Source organism: Pagrus major, chromosome 24 (genome assembly GCF_040436345.1).
Source record: "Pagrus major chromosome 24, Pma_NU_1.0".
NCBI lineage: Eukaryota > Metazoa > Chordata > Actinopteri > Spariformes > Sparidae > Pagrus > Pagrus major.
This window is the reverse complement of record NC_133238.1, coordinates 18,564,548-18,592,298: the sequence shown is the minus strand read 5'-3', so window position 1 is coordinate 18,592,298 and position 27,751 is coordinate 18,564,548. Positions and strand designations below refer to the sequence as shown.

The 27,751-nt window shown below is 42.9% G+C and overlaps 1 protein-coding gene and 17 non-coding genes across 18 annotated transcripts; 2 read left to right on the top strand and 16 right to left on the bottom strand.

Moving 5' to 3' along the window:
- Positions 1–643: 643 nt before the first annotated feature.
- On the top strand, positions 644–16,797 carry atp7b (ATPase copper transporting beta). Its single transcript, XM_073495448.1, has 21 exons — positions 644–851; positions 5,598–6,342; positions 8,159–8,383; positions 8,461–8,624; positions 8,702–8,863; positions 8,939–9,012; positions 9,784–9,967; positions 10,055–10,288; positions 10,776–10,867; positions 10,961–11,088; positions 11,192–11,346; positions 12,120–12,254; positions 12,341–12,535; positions 13,088–13,270; positions 13,355–13,538; positions 14,237–14,377; positions 14,614–14,756; positions 14,833–15,036; positions 15,110–15,227; positions 15,351–15,453; positions 16,310–16,797. The coding sequence occupies exons 1-21, from the start codon at positions 696–698 to the stop codon at positions 16,563–16,565; spliced, it is 3,981 nt and encodes a 1,326-aa protein (XP_073351549.1). The 5' UTR covers positions 644–695; the 3' UTR covers positions 16,566–16,797.
- On the top strand, positions 3,467–3,539 carry trnar-ccu (transfer RNA arginine (anticodon CCU)). The gene has a single exon. It is a non-coding gene; the product is annotated as a tRNA-Arg (tRNA).
- trnar-ccu (transfer RNA arginine (anticodon CCU)) lies at positions 9,534–9,606 on the bottom strand. The gene has a single exon. It is a non-coding gene; the product is annotated as a tRNA-Arg (tRNA).
- Positions 16,798–22,774: 5,977 nt separating the features above from the next.
- On the bottom strand, positions 22,775–22,848 carry trnai-aau (transfer RNA isoleucine (anticodon AAU)). The gene has a single exon. It is a non-coding gene; the product is annotated as a tRNA-Ile (tRNA).
- Positions 22,849–23,164: 316 nt separating this feature from the next.
- On the bottom strand, positions 23,165–23,237 carry trnar-ucg (transfer RNA arginine (anticodon UCG)). The gene has a single exon. It is a non-coding gene; the product is annotated as a tRNA-Arg (tRNA).
- A 229-nt stretch (positions 23,238–23,466) lies between these two features.
- trnai-aau (transfer RNA isoleucine (anticodon AAU)) lies at positions 23,467–23,540 on the bottom strand. Its single transcript has one exon. It is a non-coding gene; the product is annotated as a tRNA-Ile (tRNA).
- Positions 23,541–23,856: 316 nt separating this feature from the next.
- Positions 23,857–23,929, bottom strand: trnar-ucg (transfer RNA arginine (anticodon UCG)). The gene has a single exon. It is a non-coding gene; the product is annotated as a tRNA-Arg (tRNA).
- Positions 23,930–24,147: 218 nt separating this feature from the next.
- Positions 24,148–24,221, bottom strand: trnai-aau (transfer RNA isoleucine (anticodon AAU)). Its single transcript has one exon. It is a non-coding gene; the product is annotated as a tRNA-Ile (tRNA).
- A 300-nt stretch (positions 24,222–24,521) lies between these two features.
- trnar-ucg (transfer RNA arginine (anticodon UCG)) lies at positions 24,522–24,594 on the bottom strand. The gene has a single exon. It is a non-coding gene; the product is annotated as a tRNA-Arg (tRNA).
- A 217-nt stretch (positions 24,595–24,811) lies between these two features.
- Positions 24,812–24,885, bottom strand: trnai-aau (transfer RNA isoleucine (anticodon AAU)). The gene has a single exon. It is a non-coding gene; the product is annotated as a tRNA-Ile (tRNA).
- A 317-nt stretch (positions 24,886–25,202) lies between these two features.
- trnar-ucg (transfer RNA arginine (anticodon UCG)) lies at positions 25,203–25,275 on the bottom strand. The gene has a single exon. It is a non-coding gene; the product is annotated as a tRNA-Arg (tRNA).
- Positions 25,276–25,495: 220 nt separating this feature from the next.
- On the bottom strand, positions 25,496–25,569 carry trnai-aau (transfer RNA isoleucine (anticodon AAU)). The gene has a single exon. It is a non-coding gene; the product is annotated as a tRNA-Ile (tRNA).
- A 301-nt stretch (positions 25,570–25,870) lies between these two features.
- Positions 25,871–25,943, bottom strand: trnar-ucg (transfer RNA arginine (anticodon UCG)). The gene has a single exon. It is a non-coding gene; the product is annotated as a tRNA-Arg (tRNA).
- A 229-nt stretch (positions 25,944–26,172) lies between these two features.
- trnai-aau (transfer RNA isoleucine (anticodon AAU)) lies at positions 26,173–26,246 on the bottom strand. Its single transcript has one exon. It is a non-coding gene; the product is annotated as a tRNA-Ile (tRNA).
- A 316-nt stretch (positions 26,247–26,562) lies between these two features.
- trnar-ucg (transfer RNA arginine (anticodon UCG)) lies at positions 26,563–26,635 on the bottom strand. Its single transcript has one exon. It is a non-coding gene; the product is annotated as a tRNA-Arg (tRNA).
- Positions 26,636–26,855: 220 nt separating this feature from the next.
- Positions 26,856–26,929, bottom strand: trnai-aau (transfer RNA isoleucine (anticodon AAU)). Its single transcript has one exon. It is a non-coding gene; the product is annotated as a tRNA-Ile (tRNA).
- Positions 26,930–27,230: 301 nt separating this feature from the next.
- trnar-ucg (transfer RNA arginine (anticodon UCG)) lies at positions 27,231–27,303 on the bottom strand. The gene has a single exon. It is a non-coding gene; the product is annotated as a tRNA-Arg (tRNA).
- Positions 27,304–27,521: 218 nt separating this feature from the next.
- trnai-aau (transfer RNA isoleucine (anticodon AAU)) lies at positions 27,522–27,595 on the bottom strand. The gene has a single exon. It is a non-coding gene; the product is annotated as a tRNA-Ile (tRNA).
- Positions 27,596–27,751: the final 156 nt, after the last annotated feature.

Here is a 27,751-nt window from a genome sequence, read left to right as displayed (position 1 = left end):
TATCTCTGCAACACAATAAATATACGTCATAACATCGTAACTATTATTCCTTCACACTGCTGATAAACATTTTTAATTTATTTTCTTACATTTTCTACCATTTAAAGTATAGCATAGTATACTTCATCGTAGTCCGGACCACTAGCTGCACGGCTAACCGAGCTAACTGGCTAATGGCAGCTACAGTTAGCGGTTAATCTAATGTTGCCCTTTTTCTCATGTATGAGTATGAATTTGACAGGTGGCCATTTCCTAAATATTGCACCTTTAATAAAGCTTTTTTTTGTTATTTCTGTACCCTTGACTTTTATTTTGAAAAAAGAAATATTTCAACTCATATTATAAAAGTCTTCATGTGGTGCTTATAAATTAAATTATCTGGACTTTAACAAATCTCACTCTTCTCCAGAAAGCATGATTAATAATATAAATTAATTAATTATTAATATCATTAATTATTAATAACAGTAAATAGTGACTTTAGCTGTGAAGGGGACTTCCTGTGATGCTCACTGTTTGGCTCCAGCCTGCAGAGGTCACGTGACCGGCCTCTCCTCCTGTCATTAACCCGTGCAGCTCCAGATCTGTGCGCCCCGTGCGCTCCTCTTATCGGGAGCGCGTGCCCACCGCGGACTCTTGCCCTCGCGCGCGGACAGGTGAAGATAAAAGGCAGCCGGTGTGAGAGCAGCTCGAGCATGTTTTCTCCCAAGTCGCCCAAAAGTTTGTCCCGGTACGTGTCCGGGTCGAGTCCCGCCGCCGGGGAGCACATCTGCATGGTGGAGTGCGTCTGCGAGCCGGACTGCACCTGCACCGAGCACAGCGCGAGACACTGCGCAGCGCGAGACGTCAAGGTAAGGCCTCACCTGTCCCCCCCAACATCACGAGCCCTCGTCGTGGAGTTTTATTTTGAAAAGTTTTCTGCTGGAGTGAGTTTATTCTGGCAGCAGGTGGTTTAATGGAGACCTTGATCAGCCAGGTGATGGTTATCAATACATGCAGCAGGTCAGAGAGCTCAGGCTGGATGTACTCGATTACTTTTACTTGAAGTACTTTTACTCAAGTACTTAAGTATTTCAGTTTCGTGCTGCTTTATGTGACGATCCTGAGGTAAATATTCAAGTTTTTACTCAACTAGATGACATTTTTTGCATAAAAAACAACCATTTGATTATAAAATACCCATTTTTGCACATTAAACCACAAAAAGTAGTAAAAATTAGCTCATATTCAACGAGTATTACTACTTTTACTTAAGTATAGGACCTGAATGACTTTGATGATGAGAGAAATAATCATTTTGAGTATTTTTTTGTGGGAAAAAATGTTAAAATTATCCAGTTTCAGCTTCCAAAATGTATTTACTTTCTTCTTCAGTGGTGGTGATGTCAATATATTTAAGTTTTTACTCAACTAGACGACATCTTTTGCTTAAAAACTACCACCTGATTATAAAATATCATCTATTTTTGTACATTAAACTAGAAAAATGAGTAAAAATTAAAAAAATATTCAACTACCACTGTGAAGTGCTGCTCACATCATAAGTAACATCAGTAAAACATTCACATGGGCCATTTTCCTGCATTAAATGTACTTTTTTTTAATATTTAATGCACATTTATTATTTTTATGTTCCAGTATTGCTACTTTTCCTTAAGTTTAGCATCTGAATGATTCTGATGATGAGAAAAATAATTGTTTGTTGATCATTTCTTTGTGGAAAAAGTCCTCAAATATCTAATATTAAATGTACTTAAGTATCGAAAGTACAAGTAAAAGTAAATTATGAATACATTTATATTTATGTATAAACTGATCTGATATTCATCATTTTTCTGATGATCAAAATCAGTTTTTTAAATCTGATTTCCAATAAAACAAATTAATTTAAAAATGTTCCACTTTGACTCTGATGTAGCATGTAATCTGCAAAGTAACTAGTAACTAAAGTAATGAAATAAATGTAGTGGAGTAAGTAGTAGTTGTAATGTTTGCCTCCAAAGTGTAGTGGAGTACAAGTACCTCAAAATTGTGCAATACTTGAGTAAATGTACTTAGTTACCTTACATCACTGACAAGGAGGAGATTTAATCTTAACGTAAAATATTTTACTCTCAAGTAAAGTACAAGTACTTTTCCAGCACTGGAAACATGCAGTTTTCCGCTACACCAAACTCTGTTCATTTTTTCACACATTTTATTTTCTTTACATATTGTGAAACCCTGGATAGTCCCACCTCTTCAGGAACAGAGAGCATCACTCTTAGTTGAGCTGGCTACAACTCGTACACATACACAACCTGTTGGGAGGTTCACAGGTAGATCCCGCTTAGATTTAAGCTAAACAACACTTCCCCTCAAACATGTGTCACGCCTTTTGATTTTCTGCTGAGCCGATCCTGCGTTGGACAAACGTTTAATTGTCAGGTGCGAATAAAGAATCTGTATCATGTGTAACATGTAGCTCATGTTGCTCCGCAGGGTGAAAGCTCTGATTGTGTGTTTTCTGGATAAAAGCCAAATAAATGTAACGTAATCATGCAAGTCGTCGCCTCTCGGACGGTTTAGGATTAGACCGTATGAGACGTGAAACCAAACACCCGCTGATTGTTGCCAAGGTTACAGTTTGTATCATTTATTTTATAACTTTTATTACATTTATTCATGTGTCCAGTGTTGACATGAAGATTATTACAGTGGGTGGATTTGGTTGGTGCGACAGGTATCCAGCTGTTCACACCTGTTCCTTCCATCCTCAATGACACATGAATGAAAGCGACAGGGACTCGTGATGCAGGTAGGCATCATATTATTGTTATTAACTGTAAATAAAGTAACGTTAGTGATTAAAAAAGTCCTATTCATTAATATACAAAGAGTGTAACTACAAGCTGGAGTGATTTATAACTCAAAATCTGCATTTTGTTGTACTTTTGAGACAAAATAATACAATTTAATCTCATTTCCTGAACTGTTTTTTAGATTGGACTTGATTAGATTTATATATATGTCAGTTTTGTACAATATAAACACAATCTAATACACAGTCAGTACAAATATATATATAGTATATATACAGTATTAAAAGAAGCAGTAATATACGTATTATTACCTTTTATATACTTTTTTTTACTTTTAAATGAATCCTTAATTACAGGCCTGCACCTCTGTGTGACTTCCTGTTTCCACTCTTGGCTGTTAAAGTACCGTCGGGTCAGTCGGTCAGAGTTTACTGTGTGTAGATATCGGTACGCTGTGATGTCATAAAGACGCTGGAAATGTATGTTTCTGGGAAATGTTTGTCTAGATACACTGTGTCTGTGAGATTGTGTGTTGCACTTTGAACAGCTGAACAGTGCTCATGAACCCAGACGTCAACATGTCAGTTGCTCTACTCACTGTACTCACAGGTACAGCGTGTCATGTTTTAATAGTGAATATTAGGGTGATTACACCTGTTGATGTAGCCCCAGTGGCCTAATGGATAAGGCACTGGCCTCCTAAGCCAGGGATTGTGGGTTCGAGTCCCATCTGGGGTGGATTCTGTATTTATCATCCAGGATAAACTTTAATAAACCTGCAAATGGGTTAATATCTCCCAGTGGTTAAAAACAAGTGACCTACTCATCATATAGGCTGGTTTTTCAAAATAAAACCTGCCCAGATTTAGCCCTAACTTCTCTAGTCTATGTTTCACTTCACTCTCTGTTTCAGTCAGAAAACATGTCAATGAATGAAGTGGCTTTGGCTTATTAAAATATATTTTCTCACATAACTACAACTTGTAATCTATACTGACATTAGCTCATTATCAAGCCCCTATTTTTAGATAATCTTTTGTTTAATCTGAGATTTATGCTTGTTCTTGACATTGAAAAATGTTGATTATGTAAGTTTTATAATACTCTCTTAATAAGCTGTCTTAAATAGTGATTTGTCCACTAACAGAAATAAAAACAAAGATACTCTGTACTGTACCGTTACTGTGATAAGACTCAAAAATCTAATGTTTCAAGAATTTAACAGAACACAAATGGTATTTGGAGTACAGCTCTTCACTTCTCTGAGCAGCCAATGACTGTTGACGTTAAGCAGAGTCACAATGGGAGGATTACGTGGAGGGCGAGTCATGTGGTGTTTAGGCCCCAAACCTGCAATGCTGGGAGTTTCTCTGAATTTCAAGTTTATCAGTATCAACACCTTTTTTAAATTAAATTTGATCAGTATGTGGCTTAGATACTGATGTTTCTGATGAACTCTTATGTCAAGTTTTGGTGACCAGAGGTATGAGTAACAGGAACGGACCAGTCCAGTCTGCAGGCATGAAAAATGTCCGAGTCACAGGGGGATTAAAACTCTCGGCATGGGAAATTTTTACTTAAGCCACCGAGCTGAACTCTTATATGATAAGGATAATATAGACTCACAGAGGTGTTTCAGATTGAAAAATGAGGTCATAAATCCTGAATAAGGCTGTAAAGATTGTATTTACTTACCAGTAGTCTTCTGGTTATACCATAAACATTTGTATTTTTATGTCAAAGTTGTGTCAAGGATTAGACCATGGTCCAAACATTTACAGGATTATATAAAGATATACACAACATGGAATCTAAAGGGATCTGAGGCTTAAATTTCAAAATAAAAGTAAAAGTAAAGTCATATGCATGCAGTTAGGTTAGGTTTAGGAAATCATCATGGTTTGGGTTTAAAGCAACAACATTACTTTTGTAATTTTAGTTACAAACGTTACATAACTAACTTCCGTCGCGTTATGTGCGTGACGCCATTTAAGTACGTCAGTAAGTTGAAATAACCATCCGTCCCCGACCACCTCCTTATAAGGACTTTCCGGTCTTTATACTAGTCCTCCTGACTTCCTCCTTTGCTGCCGGAATGGTTACTCTTGCCACTAGAGGTCCCTGCCCAACAAGAAACGAAATATCGGTTGTAAGAAGCTGCTTTTACAGTCAACCTATATGGACGTCCTGACAATATGAAATGTATATATTTTAATACGGTGTTTCTTTTCTAATTGTTTTGTTGCAGTGATGGCAGGGACTGACTTTGTTTCCATGTCTACACCTCTTAGTTTTGGTTTTGGTGCTATGCTTCTTCTTTTTGCTTTATTATCCAATGTTATCTAGCTGTGGTGGTAATTTCTAAATCCCAAACCAAGCTTTACAGGCTGTTAGTCAAAATTGTAGCAGCATCTGACGAAACTTAACATTTTTGTGCTCATTTTGCTCTGTGTTGTATTGTCCTACTCTTATTGATCACTGACTAATCTCTGACCACACAACTTTTGGGATTTGTGTTCACTGAGAGCAGAGATTAGAGGACGGGGGGGTTGAAAAAGCCTGAATGGGGTCAAGTGGGAGCTTGTTGAGATTGAGTTGGATGGTGGTTGGCTTGAGGAACCCATCCATTCGTTCCACTTTATCCACTATATTTTTCATGTACTCAGGAAATGAAAACAGGGAGGCATGCTTATGTTGATGGTGCAGGAAATTAAAGCGTGTTTGAGTTCTGTGTTGTCTTTGTTCCTGAGCCAATACTGTAATGACTTTATGTAATACTTTCCTTTATCTCTCCAGAAAAATGGCTTTGACGTTGAGAAACACGGCCTTGACAACCTGGCCTACGAGTACGGGAGTCAGAGTGAACTCTACCCTCCATCGAAAGCTTCCTCCAGAGCGACCTTTAAGCTCCTGGGACTCACCCCTGAGCACCAGGTCCACGCCATCCAAAGCAAAATCTCCGGCCTGAATGGAGTCCTCGCCACCAGCTTGTCCTCAGCCAGCAGCCTGGCCAACGTGGACTATGATACCTCAGTTATCACGACCAAAGAGATCGTCTTGGAGCTCCAGACGATGGGATTCAATGTAGAGTCAGCAGTGCGGATCGCAGTGGACGGCATGCACTGCCAGTCCTGCGTGCAGTCCATCGAGGGACGCATTGGTCCTCTATCTGGGGTTTCACATATTCAGGTGTCGCTTCAAGACGCTGCAGCGCTGATTGTGTATCAACCTCTTCTAGTTACACAAGAAGAACTAAAAGACAAGATCGAGGACATGGGATTTGACGCCACTTTACTAACCGATGATCAGGGGGACGTATTTAACTCGTCAAGTCAGACTGTTACCATTTGGATCGTAGGGATGACTTGCAACTCCTGCGTTCAGTCCATAGAAGGGAGGATCTCTCAGACGACGGGAGTGCGGTCCATCGTGGTGTCACTGAAGGAGGAAAAGGGAACAATAACCTTTGACCCCAGTCTGACGGAGCCGGAGCAGCTCAGGGCGGCGATCGAGGACATGGGCTTTGACGCATCACTTGAAGGTAGGCACCAAGAAATAATGTTGACTTGTGATTAAATTTTGTTGGCTAAAGGTGCAAAAAAACAGCCAAAAGAGCCAGGCCAGCTGTTTCCTCCTGCTTTCCCTCCTCATGGTAAGCTAAGCTAATCAACCCTTGGCTTTTTGTTCAATTCTGCTTGTAGCTCAGATTTTGTTGTTCTTACCTCTATCCACTGCTCTGGAAGTAGTTTTTCCCCCCCTAAAAAAACATGTTTGATGTTGTAACTGACCATTGATCCAATGTCCAGCGTTCACTGCAAACAGACAAACTGGTCTTTTACTGCAGTTAGAAGTTATTTCTCAATCCACTCAACCTTCAGTGCACAGTTGTAGAAGGAAGGAGAGTTGATTTTTGAGTCTCAATCTCAGGTCGTCAAATACTGACGCTTTGGGTTAGAATCTCAGGCCAAAGTGTGTTTGACGACTCAACAATCAACTATCTTTCTCCAGAATCACCTTCCCTACCTTTAACCTTTCAGAGTACATTAGATAAGTAAGGTGATGTGATGGGAATGTGTCACTTGCAAGTGGTTCAGTTCAGGTTGCATTGAAATTTGGTTCCATGTGGATCCTGACCGGAGTCTACTCGTTCAATATGTTGGGATTAGCAACTGTGAAAACTCCCTGTTTACAGTCTAGAGAAGTGTTTAGCATCTGTACATCATGAGCAAAAACACTTTCCAGCCCAGAAATACAACTTCAGTCCTCTTAGCCAACAGGACGCCTCACCTTCACCTCACCTCACGGCTGTTTATGCCGGTCACCGTGGCAACCAGACAAGTATGCTCTCCGTCGGACGTGGAGGGCTCTTACGGCGGCCGGAGCTTTCTTGCTGGATTTAATGACGAAAACAGCTTGCCAAGACCTGGAATTAACTCAGGCAGATTAGGAGCAGAGTCTTTCATGTGCCTTTCAAGGTCGAGCTTCCTGCAGGTGGCTGAGATTTTAGGTTTAAAAGAAGAGAGAAGTGAAGCGTTTGGTCGCTTATGTTTAATTTCAAACCTTGAACTTTAAAGATATCTTATATCTTGGTTGGTTTCTGTTGCTTTACTTATATAAATGGAAAGTTCACGTTCCTGCAGGAAGAGTCTGGACTGGGAATGTGTCATCCCTCATGCTGCTAGGGACAACTCATGATGCCTTATTTACAATACGTCACCCAGTTGTCTTTGTTTGTTTACGCAGCACGGATCTGCCAGTCAATGAGGTTACGTAAAGTTCAGGACAAAGTAAAAGGACACTTCAGCCGAAAAGTAGATTGTGGATACTTTTAATATTGATCATAATCTATAACTGTCAGATTGCTGATCAGTCGTCATTAATCGTTAAAACTAAAGAAGTTAGCTGAATGAATAAAAAGACAAACTGACAAAGCAACAAAAAGGGCCAGAGCATAGCAGTTGGTGAGGTAAATCACGTTTTTTTAGGTGTAATTATCAATAACAGAATGAAGCTTTGTGTTTGCAAACACCACTGAGTTGCATTGTGGGTAATGTAGGCACCAGGTTTTCTAAAGGAAGAAGAGTGCTTGGGATATAAACGTGATATTTCTGGTTCTGCTGTATCGATTTCGATCATTTGTTTTTCAACTGTCTATAGTGAGTCCAACAGTCCCAACACCTGGCGCCTACATAACCCACGATGCAACTCAGCCACTGCAGTTTCCTCTGGAGCCACAAAAGGCTTTATACCACTTGTTTCACATATGCAGTAGGTCTCCAGAAGACCTGTAAACACACTTTAATGTGTAAACCTCTATCTTTTTTGCCGCCACTGACTTTGTTCCCTCTTCTCTACAGAACCTCCAAAGAGCGTCCAGAGTCAGGAGAAGTCCGGGCCTGTCAGTTCTGGACTTTCTGACCTTCTTAACTTGAAATCACAGAATAATGCAGGAGTCAACAATGGCACTCTATCACAACGTGCAACGAGCAACGTTAAAGTACAAAAATGTTTCATCTGCGTAACAGGAATGACATGTGCCTCCTGCGTGGCCAACATCGAGAGGAACCTCCTCAAACACAAGGGTAATAAAGTGCAATCGCCGTTACAATATTAGTTTTAGTTTACACGTTTAATGTCAGTGTTTGACTTTGACTTGTAGGAATCATCATGGTGTTGGTGTCACTGATGGCTGGAAAGGCGGAGGTGAAGTATGACTCAGAAGTTCTGAACGCTGCTGTGGTTACTCAGCTCATCGAAGACCTGGGCTTTGGTGCCAAACTGATAGAAGACAACGCGGTAGCACACGGGAAACTGGACCTCACTGTAAGTCCACACATGAAGCAACTTCTCTGTGTTATGATATAAAAAAGTCATGTTTTTCCTCTGGTTTTTATTTGCAGATAACAGGCATGACATGTGCATCCTGCGTCCACAACATCGAGTCCAAGCTCAACACAACCAAAGGGATCCTCGGGGCCTCGGTCGCCCTTGCAACCAAAAAAGCACAAGTCCAGTTTGATCCAGACGTGCTCGGAGCGCGAGATATCATCAAGATCATTCAGGTGACGATCGATTTTTATTTATATTTCCTTCCCTGCTGTAAATCTTTGACATCATGGTGTCATTTCTCGCTCCAGAGTCTTGGGTTCGAGGCCAGTCTGGCGAAGTCGGGCTACAAACACAACCTGGATCACACGGAAGAAATACGACAGCAAGTATCTGGTTTAAAATCCTCCTCATCAACAGAATAAGATCGCTCTTTAAGGAATACTTCACCTAAAAATGAAACCCCCTTGCCGATTGGAAAGTCAGGTGAAGTTTCGTAGTCCACAAAACATTTCTGGAGCTTCACAGCATTCATTTTTGGGTGAACTTATCCCTTACATTGTGTTTCTTCGGTCTCTATGACCAAGAATGTGCTGTCAGCATGTTGTTTTAGGCATCGCTGTGGCCTCCTTCCCTCGCTGTCAGAGCTGGTCAAGCGTTAACTTTCTAAAAGCTGCCATCCTGTGTGCTTTACTGAAAAAAATATGTTCTGTGGGAAGTTCATGACTTGCTGTCCTTTGGAAAAGATGCATGGAAATCCACAGTAAAGCAGCATAATCTTGGTGAGGGTAGTAGGTATTATTGGTGTTCTGTATCTAGCAATAGTGGCTGCATGAGGATTAAGCTAACATAACTGTTCAGGGCAGAGGAAGGTTAGAGGCCCAGCATGTCTCCTGTAATAGGAAACACCCCAGATGGGACTTGAACCCACAATCCCTGGCTTAGGAGGCCAGTGCCTTATCCATTAGGCCACTGGGGCTGCACATGATGTAGAAATACTGTTTAAAAGATGTTATTGTCTCTCTGAAGGGAAACTGTACTATGTTAAGTGCATGGCTCAGTTGCTTTTTTAACAAAAACACACATGGAAATCAATGTCAAAAGGAAATGAAAGGTATATATCGGTGTCGTCGTTCCATGTCTGGTTCCTCTCCAGGTGGAAGAACTCCTTCCTGCTCAGTCTTGTCTTCGGCCTGCCCGTCATGGGCCTCATGATCTACATGATGGTGATGGACAGTCAGCACCAGGAACATGGAGGCTCCATGCCCGAGGAGCAGAACCTGCTGCCCGGCCTGTCCCTCCTCAACCTGGCCTTCTTCCTGCTCTGTACACCTGTGCAGGTAAGGGAACACAGTATGTCCGACAAAGGGAGCTCTACGGTTTCTTTCTTTTCACGTCTTAGACTATGCAGTTCTTCCTCCCCTCAGATCTTCGGAGGCCGATACTTCTACATCCAGGCGTATCGCTCGTTAAAGCACCGCACAGCCAACATGGACGTGCTGATAGTGTTAGCCACCTCGATCGCCTACATCTACTCCTGTGTGGTCCTCATCGTAGCCATGGCCGAGAGAGCCAGCCAGAGCCCGATCACCTTCTTCGACACTCCACCTATGCTCTTTGTGTTCATCGCTCTGGGTCGATGGCTGGAGCACGTTGCAAAGGTAACAAAAGATCAATAAATAATAAAATATACTTTTGAAATCCTCACATGCTTTTATACACTTGTCATCTCGTTGCTGTTTGATGGTGTGACCTGAACCATAAACCTTAAACTGTTTGCAGATCACCCCGGATCATACAGGACAGTAGTTTAAATGTTATATCTGTAAATTGCTGGATTTGAAATCTCATTGGCTACATGATGCATCAGTCATCTTAAGGCTGGTGTGTGAGTGGATGAGGAGAGAGGAGAAAGAAGAGAGAGTGGGTCACTTGTCTATATGATCACTCGTTGGCTGTTGTAGGCTCTAGGGAGGACATATAATCATCTCTGGTGTCTTTTTACAGATAAAGGCATGAAAAAGCATCAGGATCCAAGTTATTTTTACCATTTTGTCGCCATTTAATCATTGAACACTGTAGAACAAAACAAAACACCCAGAGAAGAAGGTGTGTAACAGTGGGTGGTTGTTGTTTCTACATTTTTAGAGTAAAACCTCGGAGGCTTTGGCCAAATTAATGTCACTTCAAGCCACTGATGCCACCGTGGTCACTCTGGGACCGGACCACTCCATCATCAGGTGAGACACACGACATACAAGAATCAACATCAGCTGTGTAAAACAACAAAAACTGTCAAACTCACCGTTATCATACTAATGTGTGTGCCTCAGTGAGGAGCAGGTGGTGGTGGAGCTGGTCCAGCGGGGCGACATCGTCAAAGTCGTCCCAGGAGGAAAGTTCCCCGTGGATGGGAAAGTGATCGAGGGAAGCTCGATGGCGGATGAGTCCTTGATCACAGGTAGAATTTATACGCTACAATCAGCACATTCATGTTTCCTGATTCCTGGTTCTTGATTTCGATGTAAGGAATGAATTTAGGCGTCACCGCTTGTGTCCGTCAGGTGAGCCGATGCCTGTCAGTAAGAAGGTGGGCAGTTCGGTGATCGCCGGCTCCATCAACGCTCACGGTGCTCTGCTGGTGGAGGCGACTCATGTCGGCGCCGACACGACTCTGTCTCAGATAGTTAAACTGGTGGAAGAGGCCCAAACCTCCAAGGTAAGAACTTTATGGTCAGGTTTTCACAACTTAAATAAAGTTCTGGCTCAGGTGGACAGGATGAAACACAGGCTGTCCATCACTTGTTCTTACTCGTTTGTCACAAGACTTGATCTGAAATTAATCAGCGACAGAACCAAAAAGTTCTTCCAGAAATAAACTGGGACAAACATAATGTAAGTGTGAAGGATTCCTTGTTTTCTTTACAAGTCAAGATTTTCATGACTGAATACACAGAAGTTGCAGCTTTAACTGCAGAAAACACTCAATTTAGTCCTTTAATATTATATTTTTTTTAGCATTAAAAAACAGTTTCTTTTTAAAATAATAACAAAAATTCAGCCAATTATTTAACCTCAGTTTCAGACATTTTGAAAACAAGACAAAAAATAAGAAAATCCATTTTTTATATCTTTTTTTTTGTAAAGGACCGCAAGATCTCACATATATTTACTTTAGATTACTTCTGGTGATGTATTTATAGCACTCTTATGCACTTTTATGCTTTATAGTGAAGAAAAAGAGAGGGAAAAAACACAAAACAAAATAAACAAACACAACTCATACTTCTAACTAATTATAAATAAATTAAAGTTTATCTTAAAAAATCTATTGAGAAGTTGATTATTATTTCACCCTGCTTTGTAGCTTGTGAAACGCACATATGCACAAACAATTGAAATATGTAAAAATATATAAGTTTCTGTTGGAGTTGACCTTGTTTTCTTGCAGCATGCTCAGTTTTCCCTCCCGGGTGTTTTTTGTTTGTTCAGGCTCCGATCCAGCAGTTCGCCGACCGGCTCAGTGGATACTTTGTGCCCTTCATCGTGATCGTCTCACTGCTCACTCTGGTGGCCTGGCTCGCAATCGGCTTCGTCAACTTTGACATTGTGAGGGACAACTTCCCGGTGGGTGTGCACACAACTACTTACACACATTTTCAAAATAAAAGTTTAAGTATTTTAGTCTAATAACCCATTCTCCCTCCTCGCAGGGTTACAACCAGAACATCTCCAACGCGGAGGTCATCGTCCGCTTTGCCTTCCAGGCGTCCATCACAGTCCTGTCCATCGCCTGCCCCTGCTCTCTGGGGCTGGCGACCCCGACAGCTGTGATGGTGGGCACCGGGGTCGGAGCTCAGAACGGGATCCTCATCAAGGGAGGCGAGCCGCTGGAGATGGCCCACAAGGCAATGCTCTTTGCATCCTGTTTCATCCTGTGATATCCAATCTGTTTCTCTGTAACTAGTGACACCATGTGGCAACAGATGGTACTGCAGCGATGGTAGAAAGGTTATGAGGTTGCTTCTATTCACCTCCTCTTTGATACATGGCTGTATCTGCATGACATTTTCTGTACAGCAGTGGTTTTCAAACAGGGGTCCTTGGATGGGTTGTTATTCTCTGATCCTATAATCCTGCAGAAGGTCTCGGGTCTTCAGAGGTGTCTACAGCCTGAAATTGAGTAAATGTTTGTCTGCAGGCGAAAGAAACGTCTAAATCCAACACGTCAGGGTGGACGTGCTGGATTTAAGACACTCCAGTGAGATCAGAAGATTGAATTTAAACTTTTGTTTTGCTCCAGACGGACTTTTTATCATTCTAGTCAGACTTCACACATCTGATCCGATCACTAATTTGAATTGCTGAAGGATAAAAAGTCTTGAATTTGTATGATAAGAGTCAAAAATCTGCTTAAGAAGAAGACGGGGTCGTGACTCTGCTGCGTCTCTGTGCCTCAGATCCGTGTGGTGATGTTCGATAAGACCGGCACGATCACTAACGGCGTCCCGCGGGTCACTCGTGTGCTGGTGCTGTGGGAAGTGGCCCGCATGCCCCTGAGGAAGATCCTGGCGGTGGTCGGCACGGCGGAGGCCAGCAGCGAGCACCCGCTGGGGATCGCCGTCGCCAAACACTGCAAAGAGGTAACAGAGATCAGACACATGAGCAGCTACACGTCTGTGTTTGTATCCTCATGAAACCTTTGATAATGTGTGTGGACATAACAGGAGCTGGGCTCCGGCGTGCTGGGGTACTGCCAGGACTTCCAGGCGGTGCCCGGTTGTGGGATCAGCTGTCGGGTTTCCAACGTGGAACATCTGCTGCAGTCACAGAGCGACGAGCGCTTCCTGCTGCCGGGAGTCACCACCGACGAGAGCAGCCTCCTGTCTGCTGCCGAGCCCTCGCCTGCAGGTCTGACGGCGTCTGATCAGCTGTCTTTAAAAACATTAGCCGCTAATTATTCTCGTTAAAATCTTTCTTTCTCGGCGACTACGGTCTCTAAAAATGGCTTAATTGATTCTTAATTTACCCCTTAACACTTTAAACAACAATATATCAAGGAGTTATGACAAAGAACGTAATTTTAATATTAATTTTCAAATACAGAAACACTTTAATGATATTTTAAAAGATTCTTACTCAGTATTCACATATTTAATTAGAGCATATCTTCGATTTTAATGTTTTCAGGGAGTAAAAACCATCATTTACCAAATAAAAGTGCAAAAACACTGTCATTTATATCTTCGAAGGACATTTTTTTATTGGATTGTAATGTACGAAGACGTTTTAATGGATTATTAAATCTTAATTGTAAATTTAAGGCCCTTTTGAAGCATTTAATAAGACATCAAGACATCATAAGACATTAAACCATCTTGATAATTAGTTTTCCACCTTAATATCACATTATAATACCTAAGTTACGTCACTAATCATGTAAAAAGGAATTATAAGTTTAAATTAATGTTGAGCCTAAAAATCCTGCGTACAAATTAAAAATTATGATTTAGGATCTTTCTCCAGAGTTGCTGACGGCCAGAAACATCCAGAACACAGCAAAATCATATGAAAATACAGGCATTTTTACATTATTTCTCTTCTTCCAGCTGAGCCTTCGTCTTACTCCGTCCTGATCGGGAACAGAGAGTGGATGAGGAGGAACGGCCACCACATCGAGGCCGACGTCGACGCGGCCATGTCCAGCCACGAGACGAAAGGACAGACGGCGATCCTGGTGGCTATAGATGGTGAGGAACAAGAAACAACGCTCATATTTTATTTTTATTTATTTTAATCTTCTTTCATTTACTACAGAAGAGGATCAGAGCCACTGCACACAGTCTGTCGGCCACAGTTCTGACTTCACACTTAGAAATTTCACTTTTTTTATTTGTATTCTGACTTTAAACTCTGAATTTTGACCATTTTTTTCTCAGAATTTACAGCTGTAAACTCTAAACTTCTGTTTGTGTTTTGTGTGCAGGTGTGCTGTGTGCCATGTTAGCCATCGCGGACACAGTTAAAGCAGAGTCGGCGTTAGCGGTGCATACACTCGGCAGTATGGGCATCGAGGTGGTCATGATCACAGGAGACAACAGACGCACGGCTAAAGCCATCGCTGCACAGGTAAAACACACGTTTATGAAATATTGTTTCCCTTAAAAATATATTATACGTAATGAAATGTTTTATTTGAGCGCAGGTGGGGATCAGGAAGGTGTTGGCAGAGGTGCTGCCTTCACATAAAGTGGCCAAAGTGCAGGAGCTGCAGGAGAAAGGCCTGCGGGTGGCCATGGTGGGGGACGGAGTCAACGACTCGCCGGCCCTCGCTCGCGCCGACGTCGGCATCGCCATCGGCACGGGCACAGACGTGGCTATCGAGGCGGCCGACATCGTCCTGATCCGGGTAGGTGACGCCGACGCTGCGGCTGACGGCGCGTAGAGATAAACTGTCTGACCTGAAGCTGTTTACTCTGCAGAACGACCTGCTGGACGTGGTGGCGAGTATCGAGCTGTCGCAGAAGACGGTGCAGAGGATCAGGATCAACTTCGTCTTCGCTCTCATCTACAACCTCGTGGGGATACCCATCGCTGCAGGTGTGGAGGGATTATACACTCCTGAATCCTCTCTTTGCTGAGGAACATCTGTAAACATCTGTAGTGTGAAGTAAAGCTGGTCCAGACTGTTGTCCACACCGTCCTCTCCTCTGTTGGTTGCAGGTGTGTTCATGCCTGCTGGCCTCGTGCTTCAACCCTGGATGGGCTCTGCTGCGATGGCCGCCTCGTCTGTTTCTGTGGTTTTATCTTCTTTGCTGCTGAGAATGTGAGTGTCGGTGTACATTTCTGTCACTTTCCTTTTTTTCTCTTGGAGCAACGTTTTTGTTGTTGTTGTTTTCCAAAAAGGCAAAGAAACACCTCAATCAAATGTCTTTGATTGAGGTGTCTTTTTGATTGTTCTTTAATATTGCTGCTCTTTTTCAAATGCGACACTTCAAAATGCGCTTAAAAATACGTTTGTGTGTGGATCAGAAAACATCGAATGTAAACAGAAGATTATAAGAAAACTTCACAGGGCACCTTTATTTTGAAATCAAACAAAAATCCATCCTGTAAACAGAAACTGTAAATATTCTATACCAGAAATGTTGGTTACTATTTTTTATTATTCAACAAAAGCTTTGTTTTGTAAAAACATACTCAAGTTTGCGAAAAAAGTTTTTACGCTCGCTTGAGAAGGTTTTTTTGCCTTTTTCGGAAAAAGTTAATGCGTTTACGTTCTGATGTAATGAAAACAACTGATCAGCTGTTTGACTCTGAAAACAGAAGTTTTATGGGCAGTACATCTGGTTCAAGTCCAGCTCAGGACCTCCTCTTCCTCCTCTTCTTCTTCTTCTTCTTCTTCTTCTTCTTCTTCTTCTTCTTCTTCTTCCACTATCAACTAACTTGCTCTTTTTTTTCTGTTTCGCGACATTTCAGAAGTTAGTTTAAAGTTCACTGGTAGATGAAACAACACCGTGTGTGCTTTCTAAATTTTACCTTCCCTGGTGTATCCTGTGACTCTTCCTGCTGATGCTGCCTCAGTGTGTCCTCTCTCCTTCATTTCCTTTTATTACATTTTTCATTTCATCTCATCATATTATACCTCAGAGGTGAATATAATAACCTTCTGTTTCCTCCAGGTACAAGAAGACCTCGGTGGAGCTGTACGAGGTGCAAGCGCGAGGCCAGATGAGGAGCCTGCGGTCGTCGCAGATCAGCGCACATCTGGGTCTGGACTTACAGCGCCGGAGCCCAGCTCTCCCTCGGGAACAACTGGGCCAAAGTGGCGCCGTCACACCAGCCCTCTCTGGCCAGGGACCGTCCATCAACTCTGTCCAGGAGCAGCAGGACCGCTGCTCCCTCCTGGACCAGACTGCAGAGGACTGTAATGTGTAGTAACGAGGGGGAAAAGGGAAGAAAGACTCTGTGTGATATTTCTGTGTTTACTGGATGTAAATAGTTTAAAAGTGCTCTTATTTTGGCGGGAAAAGTCAAAACAATCTTTAGGAAAAGCTGCTAACAACCCAAAGTGAAGCTTTTACTGAAATCGTGTCATTTTGTTTTAATTCTCATGAAGTCACTGCTGTACAAAATGCACTTTTACAATAAAAACACAACTCAAAGTGAAGCCACACGTCGTCTGAGACTCTCAGGTTATCAATAATTCATGAGCTGATAGAGAAAAATCAACATTTTCTACCGAGGTGTGTTTGTGTCGGGAGAGAAAATGTTTTTATTTCCACGTCGCTGTGGTTCAGATTCGAATCTTTAAACAAAGTAAAGTGCTCGTCGTGTTATTTATAGAAGAGAAGAAGAAGAAGGAGTCAGACTTTCTGGATTCTCACATGTATTTTGAGCCGTGCCGAGGATAATTAATGGAGAATATTAATCAAATGATTAATCCGTGGACTCTAAAGTTAACCAGGAAGAATGTGTTTCACATTGTGTTGAGGTGAACAGATATAGAGGCTGCATGGATATAAATATGGCTGACCTTTTCTCTCTGTGAAAGCAGGAAATGACATTAACGTCATTAACTCCACCTGTGTGAGTTTAAAAGTTATTATCTCCCTGTGAAACTTCATATTCACGTTCGTGTTAAAGGATCATTGCACTCAAATTTGTTTATGCGACAATTTGCGTTGCTGTTCTTTAAACTCAAACTGCTACATGACACACAAACTGCTGTTTCCTTTAAAGGCGCAATATGTAAGAGTTGACCACCTGTTCGCTAGATATCGCTAGAGTAGCCTAACTGCTTGCAGTAGCTGTCGTTAGCTAGTTAGCTCAGTTAGCCGTGCAGCTAGCAGTCCAAACTGAGAGTTGGGTGAAGAGTGTTGGTGTTTACACTGTTGGCAGAGGAGCTTTAGTGCGGGACGGGTCGGGCTAGCTGGTTAGCATGCTAACTTCAAAAGGCTATAAGTGTTTTTCATACTGTGTTAATAATTTTGCCTAATTTTTAAATGTTTTTAACTTAAATTCTTACATATTGCACCTTTAATGTTTGATTAAACTGTCGTTCTTTTTACTAGATTAGATTTTTCTGAGAGCTCTTATTAAATATGATGCTTTGTCATAAATTAAACTACTCAATAGTTTTTACAAGTTCGGCCAAAACAGATTAATTAACTGGTTAATTGGCAGAATTAATTGGCTATTATTTTGATAATAAAAAACATTTCCTAGATCCAGATTTGTTTTTGGTTTAAAGGAGACATATTCTGCTCATTTTCAGGTTCATAATTTTATTTTGGGTCACTACTTGAACAGGTTTACATGCCTCAAAGCTAAAAACAAACAAACATCCATTTTAGCTCCTGTCTCTTTAAGGCCCGCCCTCATTAATAGCCAGTCTGCTCTGATTGGTCAGCTCACACAGGCCTGAGTCAGCTCCACGAACAACAACAGTGTAGCTGTGTTACACACAAATTATGCAAATATATGATGTGGTGACGTAGTGTGATGTCACAAAGTCAGGAAATTAAAGGCGGGACTTCTGACGAGGTGTTTAAGGAGCAGTGTTTCCTGTGGGAGAGATGAGCTTCTGTTGGTGCGGACTGACTTTTTTCACAATATGAAACACTGGAGGACAGGAAAAAAACGAAAAAGCATGATAGGTCTCTTTTAAATTATTCTCACTCATTCATGCTTTATTGGATGGCCTCACAAATCTTTGTGTTTCCTTGGTTGTGTTCTTCCTGAGAGACAGATTTAACTAATGACTTTACATTTTTCTCACATGTTGTTGATTACATCTCCTCTTTCAGTGTTGAAATTGTATGTCAATGTGTTTCATCACTGTGCAAACACATTTAAACTTAAGCTTAATAGGGTGTCAAAATGGGTTTTACAGCGCTGTTGTACAGGCACACATCTCCCGGGGGAGTCCTTTGCTTGCTCAGCTGTGCATCTGTAATCGTGCCGAGTTGATGCATTCAAGCCTCGTTCTCGGCCTGCAGCTGAGCGTGACTTCAGGCCGGAGGAAACACTCGCAGACACAGTCCGATGGTCTCAGAGCGATGCAGAGACGGTCGAAAAATGCCCTCTGACAGACGATGAGAAGGTGTTAGCTTCACTTATTTTATTTATTTTTCAGTTTTGAGCATATTTCTGAGATGGAAAAACACATTTGTCAGGAATCTGTGGTCCGTGCGCTTGACTTTGAAAAGCCTGAAAAGGTTTCATCAGCGTGAGAATGCAAATCCTGTGACAAGTTGACAAGTCAAAGAGGATCATGTCAAGTCCCCATCTAAGCTGTTAGGACGTCCAATTACAGCGCTGTAGGTGAGAGGACATTTACTGAGGACACATAATCAGATACATCTTTGAGGCTCTTCTTCATGAAGTGAGAAGTCATTTGAAAGTCGTTTCCTTCTGAATATTTTGTTGTACATGTGCTTTCTTTTGTCGTAATGCTACGACCCAGAGGATGGACGTATGTTTCCCTGACTTTATAAGTTCAGAAAGAAGACACAGTAATGCAGCTTTCAACATTTACACACACGACACACTGCCGGGGAGTTTGGAAACCTCCGAGTACAGTGAAGATTTTTCGGCAACGCAGCAAAGACAATCCTCTGATCCAAGAGCAGCAGAGGAGGAAAAGATTAAGTGTACTTACAGCAGGCCTGAGGGATGAAACACCCCACTGTGTGGACGTACACCTAGCTGTGATATAGTTGTTTTTAACTTTTCTTCCACAGATATAAACGAGCTCTTTGTTGTGCAGCTGCTGATAAATGACCTCCCCAGCTGCTGGTCAGGTAGCTGAGGGAACTAACCGGTTCAGGTCTGGACCGTCTGTGTGCTGAATCTTATTGGAACAATCCTTCAGAACACAAAGCATTAAAGTTAAACAGATAAAGAAACTTAAACCTAAAGGAAACTTTATGTGGAGGTTTGTAAACTTGCCTTAAACTTATCTGGAGAATGAGTATTTGAACAGTTTACTATCTACTACTCAGATTCCAGGTGTGATGTTTCCTGGATTCTTGCAGATTTAATAGCTTATGCAACCACAAATTAAACCCAGTAATTAAGTATGCCAGTGGTTCCCAACTGAGTGGTTCGTACCACACGTAGGCTCCCAAGATACATCGCAAGGGTCGGAAATGATTACATGGATAAGAGAGAAAAATGAGCTATGTTTCTGTTTATTGTTTCTGCCTTTTTCTCATGAAACACTGTTTACTTTCACTCTGCAGGGATCGAAACAAATTAAACCAGCAAGAGACGAACAAAATCACTCATGCTAAAATAAACAGTGCAACAGAGACTCACACGTTCCTCGGCAGCTCCCAAAAGAGGATTTCAAAACGTAATGTTACTGGTTGAGTAAACCTCAGGATCTCAAGCCGTGTTTTCAAAAGCTGAAACATGATGTTTTCTTAACCCTCAGTGAGTTTTGTGCCAGAAGCAACCACAGCGTGACGACATAGCTGCCGTCTGCAGATACATGCATTGCCATCGCGAACCCACAATCCCTGGCTTAGGAGGCCAGTGTCTTATCCATTAGGCTACTGGGGTGATATTATTTACTGATGAAAGCCTCATGGAGAGAAATGTCCACATACTTTTGGCCATAGAGTATCTTATCATTGCGTCCTCTCTCTAGTCAAACACACATGAATTTAAAAAACTGCATCTCTGAGGCTGCATCCTGAATAAAAAGTCATGTCAGAGCTGAACTCTTTCATTTCTTTTTATCTGACTGACTCATCACACACACACACACACACTACAAGTGCTTCATATCTTTGAGGATTCACGCTGAACCTCTGTCAGCGTGTTCATCCACCAACCCCTGTGCAACACAATGATAGTGAACGATTCCCTCCTCCTCTCTAAACTCAAACACTGCAGCTTCCTCTCAGGACTGCATCACAAATTGAACGACCGCTCGCCGGGAATCTCTCAACTTATTCTGTCGCAATGTGCCGTCACTGCTCGTCTTTCCTTTTTTCAGTTCTTAATTGCCTCACTCGCACATTAAAACAGGCCGAACGTGCTCAGAGAATGAACAACGCTCATTCACTCGTCTTTTGATGGTGCATCCCGAGTCTGAGGCCTGACTCATTGGCATGCACTCCATTTGCACTTTCGGAGAACAGACGGTCATCATGAGACATCACGCGCTCCATGAATATCCTCAAAACAGGAGTTTGTATTCATTGCAGGGTTTTTATTGTTCTTCCGCTCAGGTGTCATCTGTTCAACCCATTGTTGCTCTTCCTCAGAGACAATTTTGAAAATGGATGTCCTCAGAAAGCCGTGCCACATCTGTGTACGCGTGTTTGACGGGGAAAAGTTGTTGTTGTCACTGCAATTTATGTGAACAAATCTGAAAAATGTATCTCGTTACCTCAACGGACAACATGTAGTCATGTGGACGAGCCTGTGCTGAATATGAAAGTGGTCGTTAGCCGTTTAATCCAATTAAGGGAGACACATTTTCATGAGATCTTAATTGGATCAGGTGTGCCAGAGCAGAGCTGCTGCAGAAACACTGTCTGCTAGCATTGAAGACTTCACCAGGATAAACACCACATTAGCCTAAGTACTTTAATAAACTGGTCCCACAGAGTCACCTTAACCACCAAGTGATGACTGGACTGCCAGCTTTGAGCTGAAAAAGACATCTGACAAAGGGGTTTAGGTCGGTTTTAAAACTCCTGTTCAGTCATCAATGCCCTCGCTAACAGCTAATTAAAACTGGTATTGGTCATATATAGGAATGAAGTAAGTTGTTGGTTATCTGTTTGAGTATGAATTGAGTAAGCGTAAATGTGATGCTTAAAATGGTGCACAGTGCCTTGGTAGGCAGACGAAATAGAGGCATAATTTCTCCCTTGCCAACGTCTGACGTCATACAGATTCAGGCGACATCATGAAGGAACGTAACAGTCGGACTTCCCAGAAACTGATTGACTGTACTGGTGGGTGTGTGGAGGTAAGTCATATTTGTATTCATTACAACATATTTAGGGTGATCGCCACATGTGTAGCAGGTGAAGTGCCTCTTTCATAGTGTACGTGCTGAAAAAACAAAATGATACATATACCCCAGCTCAATTACATTAATTTACTTGAAATGTATTCCACCTGCTGAGAGGAGAAGATGAAATTAAATTCCTAGAGGATACAGATTTAGGTGTGCAGTCAGCATGCCATCGCCTCAGTTAGAGTAATATCCCCAGCTATACGTACTGTATATATTCAGCATTTTACTGATAAAAACAGCATCACGATTGTACCTATATTGCACTTAAATATTGTCCTTCCTCATTTAGAAAGTGATACATGTAAGTTATCCCTTAATGAAATTGTACTGAAAGAAAGAATGTGAGTGACAGACAGGTCAAGACTCAAGGGCACCTCAGTATAAATATCCTTCTCATTTGCTGTCTCTTCTGCAGGTGTTTGAACCTGAACAGTGATCCGTGAAGGTGCAGCGTCACGCATCAGCTCTGACCGATAAAGGTGAAGTGTGTGTGTATGTGTGCAAGTGGGTAAGCATTGTAAGAAGTCAGTGTGACAGAGACATATTTGTTTATTATGAATTGAGAGCAGGACTGGAACTGAGAGCAGATTCTCAAATGAACAGGAATTTAAACACAGATTTAGTTTCTGCTTTCACTTATATAGTAGTAAAATCTTAGGTTCGGCATTACCCTGGCTTTGATGTCATTTACAGAAAGCTTCAATTTTGATGTTCATTGTCCCAAATAAGATATAATCTTTCAGGCTTCTCCACGTTAACATCCGTCCATTCACAACTGAACAGATGTTCCTGTGTTGAAAACATATGTTTTATGTAATAAGTGCACTGATCATGTGCATGTATGCTGCTGAATTAACTTTAAATGATGTGACAGCTGCTTAAGTATTACTCAACTGCTGCTTTTTAAGGTGGCCCAATTGCAACCACTAGGGGCTTTCAACCCTCAATCTTCTGATCCAACCATGAACCTGGGGTCCCGTTTGGATGCCGAGTCAACATTGATCTGGCATCAGTGTAGGGGAAGTTGTTGAGCACCTCCTAGCTTCCTCAGCAGCAGAGGTGTCTCCACAGCGTTGACACCGTAAGTCAGCTAAATTGAAACTAGTGGCCAGTATGGGGGTCGAACCCATGACCTTGGCGTTATTAGCACCACGCTCTAACCAGCTGAGCTAACCGGCCATGCTTTGAGCTCACTTGGACAACTTTTTTTGAAAATTCGTACGCGACAGAAGCAAAGATGAGGGCTCCATTTTGGACTTTGTGTTTGGTGTGACCGCCTTGCAGGTTAGTTTCTGTTGAGGGCAATTAGCTTAAATGGTAGACCTCATGCTTTGCATGTGAGAGGAAGTGGAGCTCATTTTTGAAGGTCTCCATAGCTCCTTTGTGTGCAAAACAAAATGTTCTCTACTGTCACTTTTCAAGGTGATCTTCAGCAAACGGCCTTGGTTGAATTGGGCACCATCTGCCTTGTTGCTTGAAGTCGGAATGGAGATTCAAACCACGAAGGGACTCGAACCCTCAATCTTCTGATCCGAAGTCAGACGCCTTGTCCATTAGGCCACGTGGTCACCGCTTGCCTGGTATTCTCCTTCTTTTTTTCGCCCAGCATCTTAATGGTTGTCACATAATTCTTGTCAAGAAGTCATCATCAACCATGAACGTGGGGTCCCGTTTGGATGCCGAGTCAACATTGATCTGGCATCAGTGTAGGGGAAGTTGTTGAGCACCTCCTAGCTTCCTCAGCAGCAGAGGTGTCTCCACAGCGTTGACACCGTAAGTCAGCTAAATTGAAACTAGTGGCCAGTATGGGGGTCGAACCCATGACCTTGGCGTTATTAGCACCACGCTCTAACCAACTGAGCTAACCGGCCACGCTTTAAGGTCACTTGGACAACATTTTTTGAAAATTCGTCCGCGACAGAGGCAAAGATGAGGGCTCCATTTTGGACTTTGTGTTTGGTGTGACCGCCTTGCAGGTTAGTTTCTGTTGAGGGCAATTAGCTTAAATGGCAGACCTCATGCTTTACATGTGAGAGGAAGTGGATCTCATTTTTGAAGGTCTCCATAGCTCCTTTTTGTGCAAAACAAAATGTTCTCTATTGTCACTTTTCAAGGTGATCTTCAGCAAACGGCCTTGGTTGAATTGGGCACCATCTGCCTTGTTGCATGAAGTCGGAATGGAGATTCAAACCACGAAGGGACTCGAACCCTCAATCTTCTGATCCGAAGTCAGACGCCTTGTCCATTAGGCCACGTGGTCACCTGGTATTCTCCTTTTTTTCGCCCAGCATCTTAATGGTTGTCACATAATTCTTGTCAAGAGCTCATCATTCACCATGAACCTGGGGTCCGGTTTGGATGCCGAGTCAACATTGATCTGGCATCAGTGTAGGGGAGGTTGTTGAGCACCTCCTAGCTTCCTCAGCAGCAGAGGTGTCTCCACAGTGTTTACCTGTAAGTCAGCTAAATTGAAACTAGTGGCCAGTATGGGGGTCGAACCCATGACCTTGGCGTTATTAGCACCACGCTCTAACCAGCTGAGCTAACCGGCCACGCTTTGAGCTCACTTGGACAACATTTTTTGAAAATTAGTCCACGACAGAAGCAAAGATGAGGCTCCATTTTGGACTTTATGTTTGGTGTGACCGCCTTGCAGGTTAGTTTCTGTGGAGGGCAATTAGCTTAAAAAGCAGACCTCATGCTTTGCATGTGAGAGGAAGTGGAGCTCATTTTGAAGGTCTCCATAGCTCCTTTGTGTGCAAAACAAAATGTTCTCTACTGTCACTTTAGCAAGCGGCCTTGGTTGAATTGGGCACCGTCTGCCTTGTTGCATGAAGTCGGAATGGAGATTCCAACCACGAAGGGACTCGAACCCTCAATCTTCTGATCCGAAGTCAGACGCCTTGTCCATTAGGCCACGTGGTCACCTGTTGTCTGGTATCCTTCTTTTTTTCACCCAGCATCTTACTGGTTGTCACATAATTCTTGTCAAGAAATCATCATCAACCAGGGGTCCGTTTGGATGCCGAGTCAACATTGATCTGGCATCAGTGTAGGGGAGGTTGTTGAGCACCTCCTAGCTTCCTCAGCAGCAGAGGTGTCGCCACAGTGTTGACCTGTAAGTCAGCTAAATTGATAGTACTGGCCAGTATGGGGGTCGAACCCATGACCTTGGCGTTATTAGCACCACGCTCTAACCAGCTGAGCTAACCGGCCACGCTTTGAGCTCTCTTGGACAACTTTTTTTTGAAAATTCGTCCGCGACAGAAGCAAAGATGAGGGCTCCATTTTGGACTTTGTGTTTGGTGTGACCGCCTTGCAGGTTAGTTTCTGTTGAGGGCAATTAGCTTAAATGGTAGACCTCATGCTTTGCATGTGAGAGGAAGTGGAGCTCATTTTTGAAGGTCTCCATAGCTCCTTTGTGTGCAAAACAAAATGTTCTCTACTGTCACTTTTCAAGGTGATCTTCAGCAAGCAGCCTTGGTTGAATTGGGCACCATCTGCCTTGTTGCATGAAGTCGGAATGGAAATTCAAACCACGAAGGGACTCGAACCCTCAATCTTCTGATCCGAAGTCAGACGCCTTGTCCATTAGGCCACGTGGTCACCTGTTGTCTGGTATTCTCCTTCTTTTTTTCGCCCAGCATCTTACTGGTTGTCACATAATTCTTGTCATGAAATCATCATCAACCAGGGGTCCGTTTGGATGCCGAGACAACATTGATCTGGCATCAGTGTAGGGGAAGTTGTTGAGCACCTCCTAGCTTCCTCAGCAGCAGAGGTGTCTCCACAGTGTTGACCTGTAAGTCAGCTAAATTGAAACTAGTGGCCAGTATGGGGGTCGAACCCATGACCTTGGCGTTATTAGCACCACGCTCTAACCAGCTGAGCTAACCGGCCACGCTTTGAGCTCACTTGGACAACTTTTTTTGAAAATTAGTCCACGACACAAGCAAAGATGAGGGCTCCATTTTCGACTTTGTGTTTGGTGTGACCGCCTTGTAGGTTAGCTTCTGTGGAGGGCAATTAGCTTAAAAAGCAGACCTCATGCTTTGCATGTGAGAGGAAGTGGAGCTTATTTTGAAGGTCTCCATAGCTCCTTTGTGTGCAAAACAAAATGTTCTCTACTGTCACTTTAGCAAGCGGCCTTGGTTGAATTGGGCACCGTCTGCCTTGTTGCATGAAGTCGGAATGGAGGTTCCAACCACGAAGGGACTCGAACCCTCAATCTTCTGATCCGAAGTCAGACGCCTTGTCCATTAGGCCACGTGGTCACCGCTTGCCTGGTATTCTCCTTCTTTTTTTCGCCCAGCATCTTAATGGTTGTCACATAATTCTTGTCAAGAAGTCATCATCAACCATGAACGTGGGGTCCCGTTTGGATGCCGAGTCAACATTGATCTGGCATCAGTGTAGGGGAAGTTGTTGAGCACCTCCTAGCTTCCTCAGCAGCAGAGGTGTCTCCACAGCGTTGACACCGTAAGTCAGCTAAATTGAAACTACTGGCCAGTATGGGGGTCGAACCCATGACCTTGGCGTTATTAGCACCACGCTCTAACCAACTGAGCTAACCGGCCACGCTTTGAGCTCACTTGGACAACTTTTTTTGAAAATTCGTCCGCGACAGAGGCAAAGATGAGGGCTCCATTTTGGACTTTGTGTTTGGTGTGACCGCCTTGCAGGTTAGTTTCTGTTGAGGGCAATTAGCTTAAATGGTAGACCTCATGCTTTGCATGTGAGAGGAAGTGGAGCTCATTTTTGAAGGTCTCCATAGCTCCTTTGTGTGCAAAACAAAATGTTCTCTACTGTCACTTTTCAAGGTGATCTTCAGCAAGCAGCCTTGGTTGAATTGGGCACCATCTGCCTTGTTGCATGAAGTCGGAATGGAAATTCAAACCACGAAGGGACTCGAACCCTCAATCTTCTGATCCGAAGTCAGACGCCTTGTCCATTAGGCCACGTGGTCACCTGTTGTCTGGTATTCTCCTTCTCTTTTTCGCCCAGCATCTTACTGGTTGTCACATAATTCTTGTCATGAAATCATCATCAACCAGGGGTCCGTTTGGATGCCGAGACAACATTGATCTGGCATCAGTGTAGGGGAAGTTGTTGAGCACCTCCTAGCTTCCTCAGCAGCAGAGGTGTCTCCACAGTGTTGACCTGTAAGTCAGCTAAATTGAAACTAGTGGCCAGTATGGGGGTCGAACCCATGACCTTGGCGTTATTAGCACCACGCTCTAACCAGCTGAGCTAACCGGCCACGCTTTGAGCTCACTTGGACAACTTTTTTTGAAAATTAGTCCACGACAGAAGCAAAGATGAGGGCTCCATTTTCGACTTTGTGTTTGGTGTGACCGCCTTGTAGGTTAGCTTCTGTGGAGGGCAATTAGCTTAAAAAGCAGACCTCATGCTTTGCATGTGAGAGGAAGTGGAGCTTATTTTGAAGGTCTCCATAGCTCCTTTGTGTGCAAAACAAAATGTTCTCTACTGTCACTTTAGCAAGCGGCCTTGGTTGAATTGGGCACCGTCTGCCTTGTTGCATGAAGTCGGAATGGAGATTCCAACCACGAAGGGACTCGAACCCTCAATCTTCTGATCCGAAGTCAGACGCCTTGTCCATTAGGCCATGTGGTCACCTGTTGTCTGGTATCCTTCTTTTTTTCGCCCAGCATCTTACTGGTTGTCACATAATTCTTGTCAAGAAATCATCATCAACCAGGGGTCCGTTTGGATGCCGAGTCAACATTGATCTGGCATCAGTGTAGGGGAAGTTGTTGAGCACCTCCTAGCTTCCTCAGCAGCAGAGGTGTCTCCACAGCGTTGACACCGTAAGTCAGCTAAATTGAAACTACTGGCCAGTATGGGGGTCGAACCCATGACCTTGGCGTTATTAGCACCACGCTCTAACCAAATGAGCTAACCGGCCACGCTTTGAGCTCACTTGGACAACTTTTTTTGAAAATTCGTCCGCGACAGAGGCAAAGATGAGGGCTCCATTTTGGACTTTGTGTTTGGTGTGACCGCCTTGCAGGTTAGTTTCTGTTGAGGGCAATTAGCTTAAATGGTAGACCTCATGCTTTGC